The 17,178-nt window shown below is 54.6% G+C and overlaps 4 protein-coding genes across 4 annotated transcripts; 2 read left to right on the top strand and 2 right to left on the bottom strand.

Annotated features, from left to right (window-relative positions):
• Positions 1-591: 591 nt before the first annotated feature.
• QBC33DRAFT_578559 (eukaryotic translation initiation factor eif-5a) lies at positions 592-1,458 on the bottom strand (the record flags this gene model as incomplete). Its single annotated transcript, XM_060431072.1, has 4 exons — positions 592-662; positions 728-860; positions 921-1,187; positions 1,441-1,458. 4 exons carry the CDS (start codon positions 1,456-1,458, stop codon positions 592-594), a joined length of 489 nt encoding a protein of 162 aa, XP_060282932.1.
• A 917-nt stretch (positions 1,459-2,375) lies between these two features.
• On the top strand, positions 2,376-4,653 carry QBC33DRAFT_587928 (Sac2 family-domain-containing protein; the record flags this gene model as incomplete). Its single annotated transcript, XM_060431527.1, has 3 exons — positions 2,376-2,829; positions 2,889-3,283; positions 3,343-4,653. 3 exons carry the CDS (start codon positions 2,376-2,378, stop codon positions 4,492-4,494), a joined length of 2,001 nt encoding a protein of 666 aa, XP_060282931.1. The 3' UTR covers positions 4,495-4,653.
• QBC33DRAFT_611418 (GTPase-activating protein gyp10) lies at positions 4,552-7,803 on the bottom strand. Its single transcript, XM_060432447.1, has 4 exons — positions 7,631-7,803; positions 6,005-6,115; positions 5,774-5,911; positions 4,552-5,685 (listed from the first exon to the last, which is right to left on the bottom strand). Exons 1-4 carry the CDS (start codon positions 7,695-7,697, stop codon positions 4,814-4,816), a joined length of 1,188 nt encoding a protein of 395 aa, XP_060282930.1. The 5' UTR covers positions 7,698-7,803; the 3' UTR covers positions 4,552-4,813.
• A 306-nt stretch (positions 7,804-8,109) lies between these two features.
• On the top strand, positions 8,110-16,816 carry QBC33DRAFT_578556 (mono-functional DNA-alkylating methyl methanesulfonate N-term-domain-containing protein; the record flags this gene model as incomplete). The annotated part of the gene is made up of 12 exons (XM_060431071.1): positions 8,110-8,337; positions 8,579-9,718; positions 9,778-10,226; positions 10,341-10,607; positions 10,778-10,834; positions 10,873-11,949; positions 12,205-12,559; positions 13,413-13,859; positions 13,927-14,436; positions 14,493-16,346; positions 16,377-16,498; positions 16,570-16,816. 12 exons carry the CDS (start codon positions 8,110-8,112, stop codon positions 16,814-16,816), a joined length of 6,753 nt encoding a protein of 2,250 aa, XP_060282929.1.
• Between the last annotated feature and the right edge of the window lie 362 nt (positions 16,817-17,178).

The following is a 17,178-nucleotide window of genomic DNA, read 5'->3' as shown; positions in this document are numbered from 1 at the left end:
TGTCAATAAGGTACCTTACCTACCTACCTAAATATCTAGGTACCTTACGCATATGGCTGGACAAATGTCATGGAGGTCTCGGTTTTCTCGTAATAAGAGCAGTGTTGCCGAGACATACGGCAAATACATCATCCTGAGACAACAAATTCGTAATCCGGACACGGCCATGCATGGACCTAGTTACCTCTACGGAAGCACGAGCAAAGGACCAGACCCCTCACACACACAGCAGAATATATGGAGAAAAATCTCTCGAATTCTATAGGACATATTTGTCGCCACTCACGAGCGCCCGGTTTTCTCATCTTCCATTATGGAATATCTTGTGCAACAAGGGACGGGGGAAGGAAACAAAAGAGACGCTATCGAGTTCGTGCGATAATGTTGGGAACTAGAGCCCTATACCCAGCAGAACATTGTCCAGATAGAAAACCTCCGACAAGGACCATGGGGATGCCCAGACACACGAGGCGGCCAAGAAATATCAAGGCGAAACAGCTCGAGGCCAGGCAAGATCGCCCGGCAGTATCGGGCAAACTGCCGAAACCGAAGGATGGTCGGTGCCGTAGAATCAGTTCAGGAGCAATGCTTTTAAGCCTGGCGGGGAGCCTCCTTGGCCTCAATGGCCGACTCCTCACCCATGGCGGTCAGAATGACGACGTCTGTATGGAACGGTTAGATTAGGAATTTTAAAACCCAAGCCACGGACAGCGACGCGGCCACTTACTGGTATCCTTCTCCTCAACCCTGAAGAGCTTGTTGATCTTCTCACCAACCTCACCATCGGGAACCTTGACATCATCCTTGGTGTCGCCGTCATCACTCATCAGGGAGAGGTAGCCATCATCGGAGATATCGAGCTGGCTCATGAGTTAGTGGGAACACAAATCGGCAATACACGGTATTGAGGACTGTCTTACAAGCTGGTACTCGCGACGAGTGACATTGGGAACATCCATGTTGTGGGTCGAAGGGCAGAGATCCTCGAGCTTCTTGCCAGTGAAAATGTCGAGAGCAGTCAAATGGACCTTGGCGTGGCCGTGCTTGCCAGTCTTGGAGGTCGACATGTCGACGATCTTGCAAGGGCGACCCTTGATCACGACAAACCCGTTCTTGCGCAGAGCTGAGCACTGCATAGGGTAAGTGGCCGAGGCGCCGGCGTCGGCCGAGTCGAACGTGTGCTCATGCTGGAGGGAGGGAAGGACGCCATTAGTGTCTTGTCTGAAAGAGCTAGAGGAAACACACAAATATGAGGCAGGCAGATGTAGGCGATGGGAGGGTGGCTAAGATGTGATGGATGAGGGATCGCGAGGGCATGCGATCAATGTTCGCTCGGAATCGAGGGGCTCGCGCGCAATGCGGGGTGATTTTTTTTTTCCCGCCTCGAAAGTGCGCACAACAAACAGGAGGGGAGAGGGGGAGAGGGGTTGTTGAACATACCTGAGAATCGTCCGCCATTTTGAAGGATTGCAACGGGTGCTTGATGGAAAATAAGAAGGAAAGGAAGAATGCGATGCGACAAGGGCCAAGGAGATATCTGGGGCACCAGAAAGGGATTGTAAGTGGTGCTAGGTGGAGAGGAGACGAGGGTTTGGAAAAGAAAAAGTTGTGGTGGAGGTTTTAAGGCGGGAGGGGAAATACCGATGGCAAGTCGGGTTGTATGTACTGTCTGGACTAGAGTTTCCAGCCCAGCACCTCCCTACATATACAGGCAGCAAATGGAACTCCACTCTGACTCTACTCATAGCTTATTTTTGCCCTCTACGGAGTACTTCCTACTGACTTGCCACCACCTGGAACTCACCCCCAATCACAGCACATGTAATTGACAGGTTCAAATGGACATACTTTGCTTTTCCTGGAAGGTTTAAGACCGAGGAGTCAACCGGGCACTAAGCTTCAGCCACACAGAGGTTCCATTGTATGTTACACGGCGCTGCTTGACACCAGTCTAATAATTCTCCTGTGACATCAGGGAAGATGACCGGCATGCAGGACGGCCTGATGCATCTTGAAAATGTCCCTCTTGTGCCCCGCCTAGTTCGGGACCTATCGACAAAGCTCACGGAGATTAGGCGGTCAATGGTGTGGCAGGAGATTGACCAATCGTGTCAAGAATTTCTTTGAAATTACCTAAGCTCCTGCTTCGACTTCCCGTCAGCCTCGTGGATACCTACTGGGCCAAGAGCATGAGAAGCCACATGGAATTGCAGCATGCCAAAGCTCCTTTCCCAACGCTTCTGTCCTTGAGCACACACTTCAAACCCCGGCTAATCCCACAACGATCCTCGAGCGAGTCACACCGTCTCGAAGGACAAAGACTCCTCGCCGAAGCATGAGCCTGTTAAGCTCAGCAAGGTGATCCTTGCTCTACCATGTGGCTAGATCGACTCGCCGGCCAACAAGCTGGCACTGCATCTCCCCAACCTAACAGCCGCCCAATGTCTCCGCTTCCTCGCCGAACATCAAGCTCCCGTGGACCGTATTTAACCTCTCAGAGGGCTGGCAACACGCCGAGGGGCTCATCCCTTTCGTTAGTCTCAAATGACTCGTCAAGCTCATTGCTGTCATCGTCACGCCGAGTGAATGGCTCAACCTTAAAACAATCCACCACAGCTCCCGATGGGCCGGATCCCGAGGAAGTTCTGGGGGCCCTACTTGGCTCAACACCTGCTGGCTCGATATCGGGAGATAGGACTAAGAGCTCGATAACACGGCATGACCTCGACTTCAGCTTCGATTTTGGCGGCCTGTCATTGCGCGAGCTAGCACTGGATGACCGATCCTCTGACAGCGCAAGTATATACAGGACACAAACAATTGAAGAATGTATGTTGCCTGCACCCCCAATACTGTATTTATTCCTTAAGCTGACTGCTCCTGGCTAGACGAACGCGAGAAGGCCAAATTCGAGGAGCTTCATCGGTCGATCCGAGCCTGTGACGACATCCTGAGCTCTGTCGAGACGAACCTCACGAGCTTCCGAAACGACCTGGCCGCTGTCTCTGCAGATATAGAGACACTGCAAGCCAGATCTACAACCCTTAACATAAAGCTAGAAAATAGGAAGGCTGTAGAGAAGTGCCTTGGCCCGATTGTCGAAGACCTCAGTATCTCGCCCGCCGTCGTTTCTAAGATAGCCGAAGGGCATATTGACGATGTATGGGTAAAGGCACTATCTGAGCTAGACAGGAGAGCTGCGGCACATAAGAAGAACGCAGCCCAAACAGACACCAAAGCACTGGCAGACCTCGGTCCATTATTGGAGAAGCTGGTTCTGAAGGTACGGCCCTCAGGCATGCAGCACTCAAGCCCAAGATGAACAGTATCTAACGTGGAGAGAAGGCTGTTGAACGAATCCGTGATTTCCTCGTCGCTCAGATCAAGGCACTCCGGTCTCCCCATATTAACGCCCAGATTATACAACAGCAGAATTTCCTAAAGTTCAAGGAGCTGTTCTCATTCCTCCACAAGCACCATGCTACGCTCGCAGACGAGATCTGCTTGGCATATATGAACACAATAAGATGGTACTATGCCAACCAATTCGCCCGCTATGAGAAGTCGTTGGCAAAGATCAAGCTTCATCACATCGACAAGTCCGACGTGCTAGCCCATGAGGATACCTCGAGGAAGACCACCGTCCTGTCTGCCTCTAAGCTCTCCGGCCCCCCACACGATACTTTCAACCTCGGCCGCCGAATCGACCTGCTCAAGACGACCAATCAGGCTGCTATGTCATCCTATCTCGCTGAGGAAGACCAGTCGACGCACTACCTTGAAGTCCCGTTCCGGAACTTCAACCTGGCGCTGATCGACAACGCCAGCGCCGAGTACACCTTCCTGGTCTCTTTTTTCAGCCCGTCACTCAGCTTCGCGACCATCAATCGACACTTCAATTACATCTTCGAGCCGACTTTCGCGCTCGGCCAGAACTTGAGCAGGTCGCTCGTCGCCGAGACGTACGACGGGCTGGGCCTGCTCCTGTGCGTACGCCTCAACCAACACCTGGCCTTCGAGCTGCAGCGGCGCCGGATCCCCGCCGTCGATGGCTACGTCAACGGCACGGCGATGCTGCTGTGGCCGCGGCTGCAGTCGGTCATGGACGCGCACTGCGAGAGTGTGCGCGCGCTCACGTCGTCCCTCCCCGCCAAGCCCGCCTCCGCGGCCGCGGCCCGCGGCGCCTCGGCCGCGCCCCACGTTGTCACCCAGCGGTTCGGCCAGCTGTTGCACGGCATCCTGGCCCTGAGCGCCGAGGCCGGCGACGACGAGCCCGTGGTCACGAGCCTGCGGAGGCTGCGCGGCGAGGTCGAGGCGTTCCTTGCCAGGCAGGGCCAGGCGAGCTTCGGCGCGGACGCGAGGAAAAGGGACAGGTTTCTGTATAACAACTACAGCCTTGTCCTGACCATCATTGGCGATGTGAGCGGCAAGCTGGCAGCCGAGCAGCAAGAACACTTTGAGGGGTTGAAGGCGTCATTTCAGGAGTCCGCTTGAGGGAAATAGAGGTTGAGAGAAGAGTAGGAATAGATCCGCCCTTTTCTTCATGGAATGGGCCAGAATTTTGCTCGCGAGCGTCTATTTGTTTGAGGTGGAGTGCATAGCTCTTAACGCCAAACATAAACAACGTCTATAGACTTGCAACGGAATGTGTGCCCTGTGACGACACAATCTAGGTATCCCCATAGCGCCACATATTACCATATCCTTCCAAGCAGCCCTCTTGCAACCAGACAGACCTGATCAAAATTGCCGTACTTTACAGAGTAAAAGCTACCTAGCAAAGCCGTGATCGATGGCAACTGTATGTAACTTACTACCTAACCCACCGGCCCAACAAGGCCGACACATAGCCCAGGGGCCCCGACGACTTGCGTGCGGCCAAGACAGCTACGACGCCGACGAGGACCGCCAGGCCCAGCGCCCCTACCGGCCGGCGATACCTCCACAGGGCCTCGTGGATCTTGTCCCTCCTCTCCATCCACCGCAGCTCCCTGACCTGGCGGTCGAAGAAGGCCTCGCCGTCGGCCATGGTCTGGGCGGCGGACAGGCCGACGAGGCGGGCAGTCTTGAGCACGCTGGCGCCGGAGATGGCGCGCCACGAGCGCAGCGTCTCGGGCGGGTGGGCGTCGAAGAGCCCGACGGCGCCGGAGATCAGGCGGTCCAGGTCCAGGGGCCGGGGCAGCTTGGACAGGATGCTGTGCAGCATCTCGGGCTCGTCCGAGGGCGTGTCGAACAGCTCGGCGCGCCGGTCGATGATGATCTTGGCGAACATGTAGACGCTGAAGACGGGCTCGCGGGCGAGCAGCACGTCGAACAGGCGGGCGATCTCGCCCAGCGTCGTGATGTCGTGCGCGTACATGGTCAGCGTGCCGGAGAGGGCGAAGAAGGGCTCGGTGGTGCTGAGGTGTCGCCAGAGCGCCGGATCCGAGGCGCGCAGGATGTCGGGGATGAGGCGGAGCTGGTGGATGGCGGGCGTCAGGGACGGGAGCATGAAGTCGCGGATGCGGAGGGCGGAAAGGCGGGCAACGGCCGGGGTGCGCAGCGGTGGCGGGAGTATGAGCAGGAGCACCTGGCAGATGTCGTGGTAGCCTTGGAAGTAGCATAGAAAGGGGTGTCGCCGAAGCACCTCGACAATGAGCGACGAAAGCTCCTCTTTCTGGTGTTCTAGTTCAGACTCGGTTATATCTATATGGAGTCAGTACCCAGACGCATAGTAGAAGCCAACGGAGTGGGCACTTGCTCCCTCGCTCAGTTGGGTAAATGGATCACCTACGCTGGGGGTAATAGATAAACGCCCTGTTGACATCAAGCTGGACTTGGTCCTCGTCTCTATGGCGTGGAAGCCCCTTCCAGCTTTCACAGGCCTGCTCTTGGTCATCGCATTCCCGAGGCAGCCCGAGCAATACCGGCCCTAGCAAGAACACCGGGTAAGCAATGGATCTACACTACACCGGTACAAGGCTACGGCGTCGGGGACAGGCTCGATGGACCTATGTTTACCTACAGGCTTGTTGACGAAGGCTGTCGGATAAGAAGCCGCCCGGAGATTCGGCAAGGGCCCGAAGGCCGTCCAGATTTCTCCATTTGCATGCATCGAGGACTGCCTGTGCTTTCACTTCGTCCAGGGCAGGCAGCTCAGCTACCTTCTCGGCGCTGGTAGAGCCCCGGGACGACGTAGAAGAAACGCTTGACTCCATGTTTCGCATACAGACAGCTAGATCTCGACGAAATTTCAGACGAAGAGCCCCAAGGCTGTGTGGCCGGTTCTCGCTTCAACCACCTCACCCGGGATGCATGGTTCGACAGTACTGTACTGGTCCTTTGGCTCGGGTGCTCAAGGTAGAAGGTAAGTCGGCTGGAATCGACTCACTAGCGCGTAGTGAATACTAGTGCCAACGACGCAAATATAGATGGGATATTATGTTGTTGTCGGTATCGATTACAACCTGGAGGCCCCAATATTTGGTGAACCAACAACACCTGAATCGTTGGCACTTATTGTGGAATAGCGATAGAGGTGCCTAGGTAGTCGATGAGCTGTCGTCAAACGCACCAATTAGGTGATAAGGACTGATGTCAATCTACACAATAATTTCCCCATGTCGATGACTAAGCGCTGTGAAACTCGACGACAACAAAGGGGCCTGTCAATCTCGACTGCACCTTGGCACACAAGATATTGTCTGTGGGCTGGAAAGTGGCGTCGAAGAATGAGAGGGACCTCTGAATCCGCAGACCCAGAATTGTGATTTGTCACTTAATTATTCCGATACTTGTAGGACGACATAATAGCAGTCCGTCGCGTTGCCGCAGTTTCGGGACTTGACACTAGGAACGCAAAGATCAACCCGCGCCGAGTGTTTCCAGAACCAATCATTTCCCACTAGAACAAACCTGTTGGCTGTTCGTAAGCTTGTTGTTTCTTTTTCAGTCGATCGATCCCTTGGACCCTAGGACCCTACGAGATACAAGGATGGATAGTGGTTAAATTTGTTCACCTCCATAGTACTGTCCGCGGCTTATGGAAGTTTCAACACCCTTATACTTAACTAGGCACCTGCCTACCTGCAACTCTTGGGTCTTCTAGGAGGAATTATTAACGGCGTAAAGTACTTATGTTGAAGTACCTCGGCAGGGATTACTCAGACGGGGCAGGTAGCTTCAACCGCTCCATGGGCAGAAGTGTATGCAGCAAAACGGCCTGAGCGGCTGAAACCATCATGCTATGTGCCATGGGCGGGAAGAGAAAGCTGGTTAATAGGTACCTAGCCAACAACTTGTATTATCGCACAAAGAGAACCTGTTTGCAGCAGGCGTCACACGGGGTTAGGCAGGTACCTAGCATGTCAAGTGTCGGGTGCCATGGAACGTTGGTGGAAATCAGGCACGCCGTTTCTTGATTGATGCACCAGGCACGACAGAAATGGAGATATATAGGTACTACTACGTAGACAAGTGCAGGTAATTGTTTCAAATTGGAAGCAGTCCAGCTCCAACCTACCTACATATATGCCTGCCCAGTTTCTGCCTCTTTCTTTTTCTTTTCCGCACTTCCCAAAAGGTTCCACCCATTAAGGTTGTTATGACTGTATCAGGTATTTACTATCTCAAGGCACTACTACCTCAACACCGCTTTTCGAATTCCCCCGGTACTTGACCATGTCAACCGCATCACCCCCCAAGCCAAAGTCATGCATTCAGAAAGCCTAACTGACTTCAGGACCCCAACGATAGTGCTTCAATTTCCTTTGTTCTCCGCCTATTCTTTCCTATTCCGCCGCTCCTGAGTTATTGAACCTCTTGCCTCTAGGGTGCTGCCAAACCAAGTGAGTTCAGTCCCTCTGGAGCTGTACCTTGGACTCAATCATACAATCATACGACAACTGGAATTCCTCCTACTGGGCAGACTCCCGTCATTGGAGGGACCAACTGTCACCTATCCTTCCTGTCATCCGCCCAGTTGTGCGGCACCGTAACCGCGGTCTCTTGATTGGGAATCTGCAACCTGCGCCATTATTCCATCGCCCATGGTCGTGGCTCGCTACAAATAATCACCTCCTGTTCCTCTCATGGACGCAAGGGTGCCAAATCCCTGGATGACCACTCACCATGGCATTTCAAACAAACGTCTTCCGTGGCGGTGAATGGGTTACAGAGACCGTCGACGTCCATGCAGTTCTCAAAGCATCAGCCCCCAAGCCCGCCAAGAAGCAGCGACTCCTGAAGCCGCCCCGGTGTGGCATCCTGACCAGGACTGTTGTGGAGAGCCAGCTTGTGAACTGGATCCTACCAGTCCGGCTCAGGTCATCTCATCACAACGATGTAGCATTTGTTGGGGTGAGTGGATTCCCCCGTCTCGTCTATCCTTGCAGTTCGTTGTGGTCGCCACCAAGACCCAATGGCTGTCGCTCCAACATGCCAACAACTTGAGTGCATTATCCGTGAAATTGAGACATACCCCCGTAATTTAGCTGGTCCTTAAAAACACCTTCCCAACCAGTGGCACCCTACGATATATTTGGCGTCCGCCGTCATTGACTCGTCGGCCAGTGCATCCGCGTATCTAACTCGTTTCTAGGACCATGCCGTTCAGATACGCGAGTTGCGGCGAGATGGCCAGCTGCAGGACGTGATTCGAAAGAACGATTTTGGTTCGCGTATCCGAAATGCCGCTGTCATCGGGACTCTCCCTGACGACATCAAGGACGAAGAGGACGAGGATGGGGACAAAGACTTCGGCCTTCTACTCAAGGCTGAGGATGACGACTTGGCCATGGAGCGAGATGATCCGCCCAGGAGAACATCATCCAGAGCTGCCCCGCTGGTCCCCCAGTTATTGCTGGTAGTACTCGAGTGCGGCGACTCGGTTTTTCTGTCAGTCCGCTCTCAGGCAGATGGGAACCTCGAGTTTGTCGCCTCACGTTTCAAGAGTCCAAAAGAACATCTTGTGTACCCTGGATTCCATCTGGCCGTGGACCCCAGCTCACGGTACATGGCACTAGGCTGTGCCCAACATCATTTTGTGGTCTACGAGCTTGAATCCATCACAACGCTCAACGGCCAGTATGGGCGCAACGAACCTCTACGGCCGGTCAAGTCATTCCGTCCCAGAAGTGTTCAGGGTGTGATCCATAAGGTCGAGTTTCTCTACCCGAGACCTAGCGATAGACACCACATCATCCTGCTGCTCATCATCGTCCGGAACGGCAAGTCGAGGATGGTAACGTATGAGTGGGAACTGGGAGATGACTTGAGGGCCGTCTTCGCCGAAGAAAAGAATGGGCACAGAATGCCGGTCGAGAATCAGATGCCCCTTCTCCTCATCCCCTTGACAGTTCGCTCAGCCTTTATGGCCATTTCGCCGAGACAGATTGCGGTATGCACCGAGGCTTTGCATGGGCCTCCGAACTTTGAAAGGTTCGACATCCTGGAACCTCCGGCCACGATTAACTACCACGGACGCGAGAAACCCCTATGGACAGCATGGGCGAGGCCTTCGCGACTATCTCATTTCTTTAGGACTCGCGACTGCATCTATCTCGCTCGAGAGGACGGCGTTGTTATCTTCATAGAGGCCGATTCAGAGAGCACCCTGACGGGAAGCACTTTTATGGACAAGTTTGACTGCAATATCTCCAGGGCATTCTCCTGTCTCTATGATCAGTTTTCCGATGTGCTCGTCATGGCAGGTGACTCTGGACCTGGAGCAGTCTGGAAGGTACGCTCTCGCACACATGTGCTTTCACATCTGGGGTGCAATGCGCTGATGCCGTGCAGATACCGGCTAGACAATCGCTTGAGCAACTTGGCACGCTGCCAAATTCCAGCCCAGTGGTTGATTTCGTCACCACCGATGAACACTCGACATGGAACGATGTGCTCGGCGTGACTGGCGACAGGATGGCTTCAGAAGGTGGTCGGCCGGCAAAGCCCGGCAGGATATTTGCAACCTCGGGCCGCGGCCACAAAGGCTCGATCACCGAGTATCGATATGGACTGCAGGCGAAGATTGGCCTGGACCTAGAGTACGGCGTCGGCGTGAAGCAAGCATGGGTCTTTCCCGCCCAGTTGTCTAACGACTCGGGGTTTCACCTGCTCTTGTCTATGCCCGACCGCACTGGCATCTTACATCTCACAGATGACCTGTCACAAGCAGCCGAGCCTGAACCTGGGACTATCCAGTATGATATCTCGTCGCGGACTCTGGCAGCAACTGCATCTAGAGAGTCGATAATACAGGTGACGGAAAATTGCATCGTATTGATCAGCCCGTCGCAAAGGTAGCAGGACCAGGAACATTCTATCACATCAAACAGGGCCGAAAACTGACACCACCCTAGTTCACGGTTCTCTTACGAGATGCTCGAGGATTTCCCGTCCCTATATGTAGCAGACGCGGCCATTCTGGGAGACTATGTCGCAATTTCAACACACATCGACACAATATTCCGGATATTCGTTCTGCAAATCCGAAACGAAGGGAACGTTGCAGTCGTTCCTGTCTCCTCCTTCCGAGTCGATGGCGAGGTAACCTGCTTGTCTCTTTGCCGCTATCCTGAGGATGGAGCCGTTGGCCTGTTGGCAGGGCTATGGCAAGAGGGGAAGCCGTGGTTCGCCCATGCCCTTCTAGGGGAAGATGGACAGTCTGATCTGGAAATGATGGACCTCGCTGCTAGTACGACCCTCCCCCCCTTCCCCCCCTCCCCCTTTTGCACATTCGTCTCCTTTCCTACCTGGGTGGAAGAGCCTAACAAGCACAGCTATCACTTTGTCCGAGAGAGGATCCCAACATACGACGACATCCATGGAACCTATCGCTAGTATTACTCCATGCGTGCATGACGGTGATCACATCATCATGCTTGGAACGAGAAGCGGCGAAGTCATAACTCTGACCAATCTGAGAAACGTGCGTTCGATGCAAAGCCAGAGGTTTGGGGTGACGACGGCAAACATCCTCGTCGCAAACGAACTAGGGCAAAGCGCCGCAGTCCTCGTCTCTTGCGACTCTAACCTCATTTTACTCTCTGGCTACACCCCTGCATCGAGCGAAGAAAGCGCGGGAACATTTGAGACAAGGATTCGAGTCTGGCCAGTAGACGTGAGCAATCCGACCTCTCCACCCCCCTTGGTGGATTCGGTCACGGTATTGCCAAGAAATATCTTCTCTGAGCGGGAAAGCACAACGCCGTTGCTGATCCTCTCCGGTTCCCGAGTCTTGCTCGCCGAATTGCAACTGCAGCCTGGGCCGGTGCACCGTCACATACCTGTCGAAGGAACCCCGCTTCGGATTATCTACTCCCACCATCTCCAATGTCTCGTCGTGGCGGTGAACAAGGGAGACTGGCCAACGCTGATGTTCCTGGACCCGGACACTGGTGAGGATATTGGCAAACCGACTGACAAGACCGGGAACCAGGTGCCGTCCATCCCCGGACTGGGGAAACAGGGTGACAGGATATTTGGTCTGGCAGAGTGGGAATACAAGAAAGACAACAACGTGTGGCGCTTTATCCTTGTCTCGACGCGAGATGGCCGGATGATGATCATATCAACAGAGCTCGAGGAACAATCCGTGGACGGAAAGCGCCCGAAGATACGTTACTGGATGCGCTTCAAGAAGTCGGGATTCGAACGGCCTATTTACTCGGTTTTGGGTTACGACGAAGGGATCATCTATTGTGTTGGTCAGACGATCCATTGGGACGTCCTTGACCCCTTCGAAAAGAAGCTGAAGTCAATGAAATCGTTCGATCTAGGTTCGCCTGCGACATCGTTGCTTATGGTCGATGGCAAAATCGTCGCCCTGACCAGCCGAGACTCTCTCGAGATCATAGATCATTCAGCTGATGGTGGAGGGGAAAGCTCGGGGCTTATTCACGTTGACCCCCGAAACCGGAACGCTGTGCACATGATGGAAATTTCCGGGCCCAAGCTTGACGAGCCATTGTCGAGTCTCATTCTTGTCTGCGACCGGGAGTGTGGTGTCGGCGGGCTCTGGGTCCCCTGGCAGGTCCCCGGCAAGGATTGCGAGCCTATCTTCGAAGCTGAGCTCCAGGCCTCGATCCGCAAGTTCCGTCGGGGACGAACGCGCCCCTTTTGGGAGCAGGCACAGCACAAGCCCAGGTATGGGCGGATGGCTAGCACGGCTGATGATGTCGAAATCCTTGGCATTAGTCTGGATGGATCGCTGCATCACTTCAGCTTTCTCAATGTGGAAATCTGGCGAGCCTTGCGCTTCGTCCAAAACCTTGCACTCACCAGCCCGGAACTTTATCCTTTCACTTACGAGGCAGTCGACCTTTCCGAGTTCGACCCAGAACCGCGGCTGGATGGGGGTCTAGAAATGCACATTGATGGAGACATGCTAGGGAGATGTCTGGAAAAGAGAGCCCTGGAGAGGCTGATCACGCGTCCGAGTCACCTCTCTCGGTTTGCCGAGCTTCTGGACGAACTAGAGGATGGAAAGCACACCGCAGACTTTGGCATCGAAGAGCATGGGCTGAGGGAGAAGTATTTCGCCCTCGCATATGACATTCTAAAATATTTCCTTGCTCCAGTTCTATAGCGGTTTTTTTTTGGGGGGGGGGGTCTTTTTGTTGTCCATACCTACAGAATAGACGACGGATGTATCCCGCAATGGCCGCCCTTGGGAAGCACCTCCAACCGGTACCGGATCAAGCCCGTATCGTATCAATGTATCTATTATTGTAAAGCGTGATACGAGTGTGTGTATAGCCCGGAAACTCGCAGTCCAAGACGAAGACCATACATATATCTTGTGATTCCTGTTTCTCAACAGATGGAAGCAATGAGTCAAGGCCAGCCAGCAGGCAGCAGGTGTCACCTAAGTGCCGATCTTGCTTGCTACAACGCCACCAAATCCAAAGCCGGGCGGGCCAGTGCACAAAAAATATTTCGGCCAAGGGGAACAAAATATTTCACAAACCAGCTCACACTGTCCCGTTCACAAATTGCCCCGCCCTGTTTCTCTGCCAGAACCTAGTTATTTACTCAGCCGGAATCCAGTCGAGGGGCGACCATCGACATATAATTTTTATTTTCGCCCTTCCCCTTAGCCTCCCCCATATTATGTCGTGTTTTAATCGACTTGAAGGGCACCGGCGAACAGAATATTCTCTCGTCGCCGTTTCTTTCGCCAGGGACACAATTTGTGATCGCTGAAAGGGAGTGAACAAAGTGTGGTATGTGAGCGCCACTTGAAACTGCCATGTCTTGTGCTGTGCTGTGCCCCTCTCGCTAACATGATTCCTTCAACTGACGCAGCACGTAACACCAGCGATTTAATCCCCTAAACCCGGATTGAAAATATCTGTAACTTTGATTTTCGGCACCATACAGGGAACGGAAAGAAAACCGTCGAAATGGCGCCTAAGAAAAAGGGCAACAAGAAGGGCAACGACGACTGGGAAGCCGAGCTCGGCGAGACTATCGCCCCCCCCAACGCCAGCCCAGATGCCCCGGCCGACGGCGAGGATGAACCCTCTGCAGGCGGCGGCGGCTTGATGGGCCTGATGCGCAAGAACAAGGAGAAGCGGAAGAAGAAGGGTCTCCCCGAGGAATTCGTCGGCGGGGAGGACCCCGCCGCAGCTGACGGCGAAGGCGCTCCCGAGCAGGATCTGTCTACCAAGGCACCCGAGGAGGCGAACCTAGACGATGAGTTTGCGCTGCCAGACAAGAAGGGGAAGGCCTCCAAGGGCAAGCAGCAAGCGGCAAAGCCGGCCGCTCCGCAAAATGATGCGGAGGATGAAGAGAGGGGTGCCGGTGGAAAGGTGCTGACCAAGGCCGAGAAAGAGAAGCTGAGGAAGGAGAGAGAGAAGCAGCGCAAGAAGGAACAGGTGGGTCTTATACATAAATACGCTGTTGTCGTCCTGGGATATTTGGCTAACGTCTCCACACCTGTAGGCCGCGAAGAAGAAGTCTACCGCCCCTGCCCAACCCGCGAAGGCAGAGCCTAGCAAGCCTGTCGCCGAGGAGAAAAAGGCCGAGGCCCCCGCTGCTGCAGCCCCTGCTGAGACTGGCGGTAAAAAGAAGAAGCTCCCGGCCCACTTGCTGGCACTCCAGAAGCAACAGGAGGATTTGCGACGCATGCAGGAGGAGGAAACACGGTTCCTTGCTGAAGAGAAGGCCCGAATTGAGGAGGAGGAGCGGCTGGCAGAGGAGGAAGCCAAGCGCAAGGAGGAGGAGAAGGCGCGCAGAAAGCAGAAGGAGAAGGAGAGGATCGAGCAGCTCAAGAAGGAGGGCAAGTTCCTGACCAAGGCACAAAGGGAGGAGAAGGTCCGCAATGAACGCAAGCTTCAACAGATGATCGACGCTGGCATCAAGGTTGGCGCTCTTGCAGAAGGTGCCGAGGCCGAGCAGAAGAAGAAGGCTATCGACAAGAAGAAGGGCGCCGGACGTAAGAACGACAAGAAGGTAAGTTACTCCCACAGCTGCCGCCTTCCATTCCACGTGTCTGACCTCTGGTGAAGGTTGATGAGGAGAAAGTTCTCGCCGAGGCGGCAGAGCGTGCCAGACTCCAGGCCGAGGCCGCTGCTAAGGAGGCAGAAGAAAAGGCACGCCTCGCAAGAGAAAAGGCCGAGGCTGAGGCCGCAGCAAAGGCTGCGCAACCTGGGGCCGAGGACAGCGTGGACGAGGATTGGGAGGCTGCCGCGGCCTCGGATAAAGAGGACGTCAAGGACAGCTGGGATGCCGATACGGAAGATGAAGAGGAGGCCAAGGCCAAGAAGGCGGAGGAAGCCAACGGCACCGCACCTTCAAAGACTCATCCCTCAAGGGCCAAACCCGAGGAGGAATCAGACAGCGAGGACGAGTCCTCTGATGACGAGCAGACAACCCAAGCTCGGCTTGCCGAGGCACAGAGGAAGAAGGAAGCCGCCGATAGACGGGAGAAAGCCCACCAGGCTGCAATGGCTGCTCGCTCGAAAGACAATCTGCGGTCACCGATCTGCTGTATCCTGGGGCACGTCGACACTGGCAAGACAAAACTTCTCGACAAGATCCGACAGACGAACGTCCAAGAAGGCGAAGCCGGCGGTATCACTCAGCAGATTGGTGCTACTTACTTCCCCGTCCAGGCCATCAAGCAGAAAACTGCTGTTGTCAACCAGGATGGCAAGTTCGAATTCAAGGTCCCTGGTCTTCTGATCATCGACACGCCCGGTCACGAGTCCTTCTCCAACTTACGCTCTCGAGGGTCCTCGCTCTGTAACATTGCCATTCTCGTCGTCGATATCATGCACGGTCTCGAGCCCCAGACCCTAGAGTCCATGCGGTTACTACGAGACAGGAAGACCCCCTTCATTGTGGCCCTCAACAAGATTGACCGTCTGTATGGCTGGAAGAAGATCGACAACAACGGTTTCCAAGAAAGCTTGGCCCTGCAGAACAAGGCAGTCCAGAACGAGTTCAGGAATCGCCTCGACCAGACAAAACTTGCCTTTGCAGAGCAAGGCTTCAACTCGGAGCTCTTCTATGAAAACAAGTCGATGGCCAAATATGTGTCCTTGGTCCCCACCTCGGCACATACTGGCGAAGGTATCCCAGACATGCTCATGCTGATCTTGGCTCTCACGCAAGAGAGGATGGTTGGCTCGCTCATGTACCTGTCCGAGGTTCAGGCCACCGTTCTCGAAGTCAAGGCCATCGAAGGGTTCGGCATGACCATTGACGTTATCCTGTCAAACGGTATTCTAAAGGAAGGTGATCGCATTGTCCTATGCGGTGTCGACGGGGTCATCAAGACAAATATCCGAGCCCTACTCACCCCCGCGCCTCTTAGAGAATTGCGCCTGAAGTCGGCCTACGTCCACAACAAGGAAGTCAAGGCGGCCCTTGGTGTCAAGATCAGTGCCCCCGGTCTTGAAGGTGCCATCGCTGGCTCGCGACTCCTTGTCGTTGGCCCTGACGACGACGAGTCCGATCTTGAGGACGAGGTCGAGTCCGACCTGGCCTCGCTGTTCAGCAGAGTCGAGAGATCTGGCCGCGGTGTCAGCGTCCAGGCGTCGACGCTCGGTTCTCTGGAGGCCCTCCTCGACTTCCTCAAGGACTGCAAGATCCCGGTCGCCAACGTCGGTATTGGCCCGGTCTATAAGCGCGATGTCATGCAGTGCGGCATCATGCTTGAAAAGGCTCCCGACTATGCTGCGATGCTCTGCTTCGACGTCAAGGTCGACAAAGAGGCGCAGGCATACGCCGACGATCAGGGTATCAAGATCTTCACGGCGGACATCATCTACCATCTCTTCGACGCATTCACCAAGCATATGGATGAGCTGACCGAGAAGAAGAAGGAAGAGTCCAAGCTGCTGGCCGTCTTCCCTTGCGTACTGAGCCCGGTTGCCGTCTTCAACAAGACCGGCCCCATCGTCATCGGCGTTGACGTTACCGAGGGCCAACTCAAGATCAACACCCCTATCGCTGCCGTCAAGACCAACCCCACTACAGGGCTGAAGGAGGTCATCAGTCTCGGCAGAGTGTTAGTCTACTACCCCAGCCCATAACGTGAAATGATACATGAGCCAGTGCTAACCAGTCTCCTCTCAACAGCACCTCCATCGAACGGGAGCACAAGCAAGTCCCGGTCTGCAAGAAGGGTCAACCCTCGGTGGCCATCAAGATCGAGATGGGCGGGCACCAACCGACTTACGGGCGCCACCTGGAGGAGGGGGATACCCTCTACAGCCTGATCTCGCGAGCCAGCATCGACTGCCTCAAGGAGTTCTACCGCAAGGAAGTCAGCGCCGACGAGTGGCAGCTGATCATCAAGCTCAAGCCCATGTTCGACGTCTCCTAGAGCAGCCGCTGCCTTGTCTGTTTATTGGGCATTGGGGAGCGACTGGGGCTTCTTCAGATCGCGGGGACTAGTTGATGGTCTGTGTCATGATAGGTGAGAGCGGGATTGTAATTCAGGTCAGGCAAGAGATCCCCCAGTCCACGCACTTCGTATTTCTCTTCTTCTGGTTCTTGGGCTGGGGACGCGCACACACCTCCTCGTGATTGTGCCACCGTGAGACTTATGGGTCACTCTAGCTACCCACGGGGAAGAAGAGAGGGGATTTGGTAGATGTTAGGGGAAGTTAGCCCGGGTTATAAAAAAAGGGGGCAAAAGCAACTTTGGAAGCGCCTACTTTATCTTTTTTCTCTTTCTTTTTTCCA

Source organism: Phialemonium atrogriseum, assembly GCF_030411735.1.
Source record: "Phialemonium atrogriseum strain 8032-3 unplaced genomic scaffold QBC33scaffold_14, whole genome shotgun sequence".
NCBI lineage: Eukaryota > Fungi > Ascomycota > Sordariomycetes > Cephalothecales > Cephalothecaceae > Phialemonium > Phialemonium atrogriseum.
This window is presented reverse-complemented; position numbering and strand designations above follow the sequence as displayed.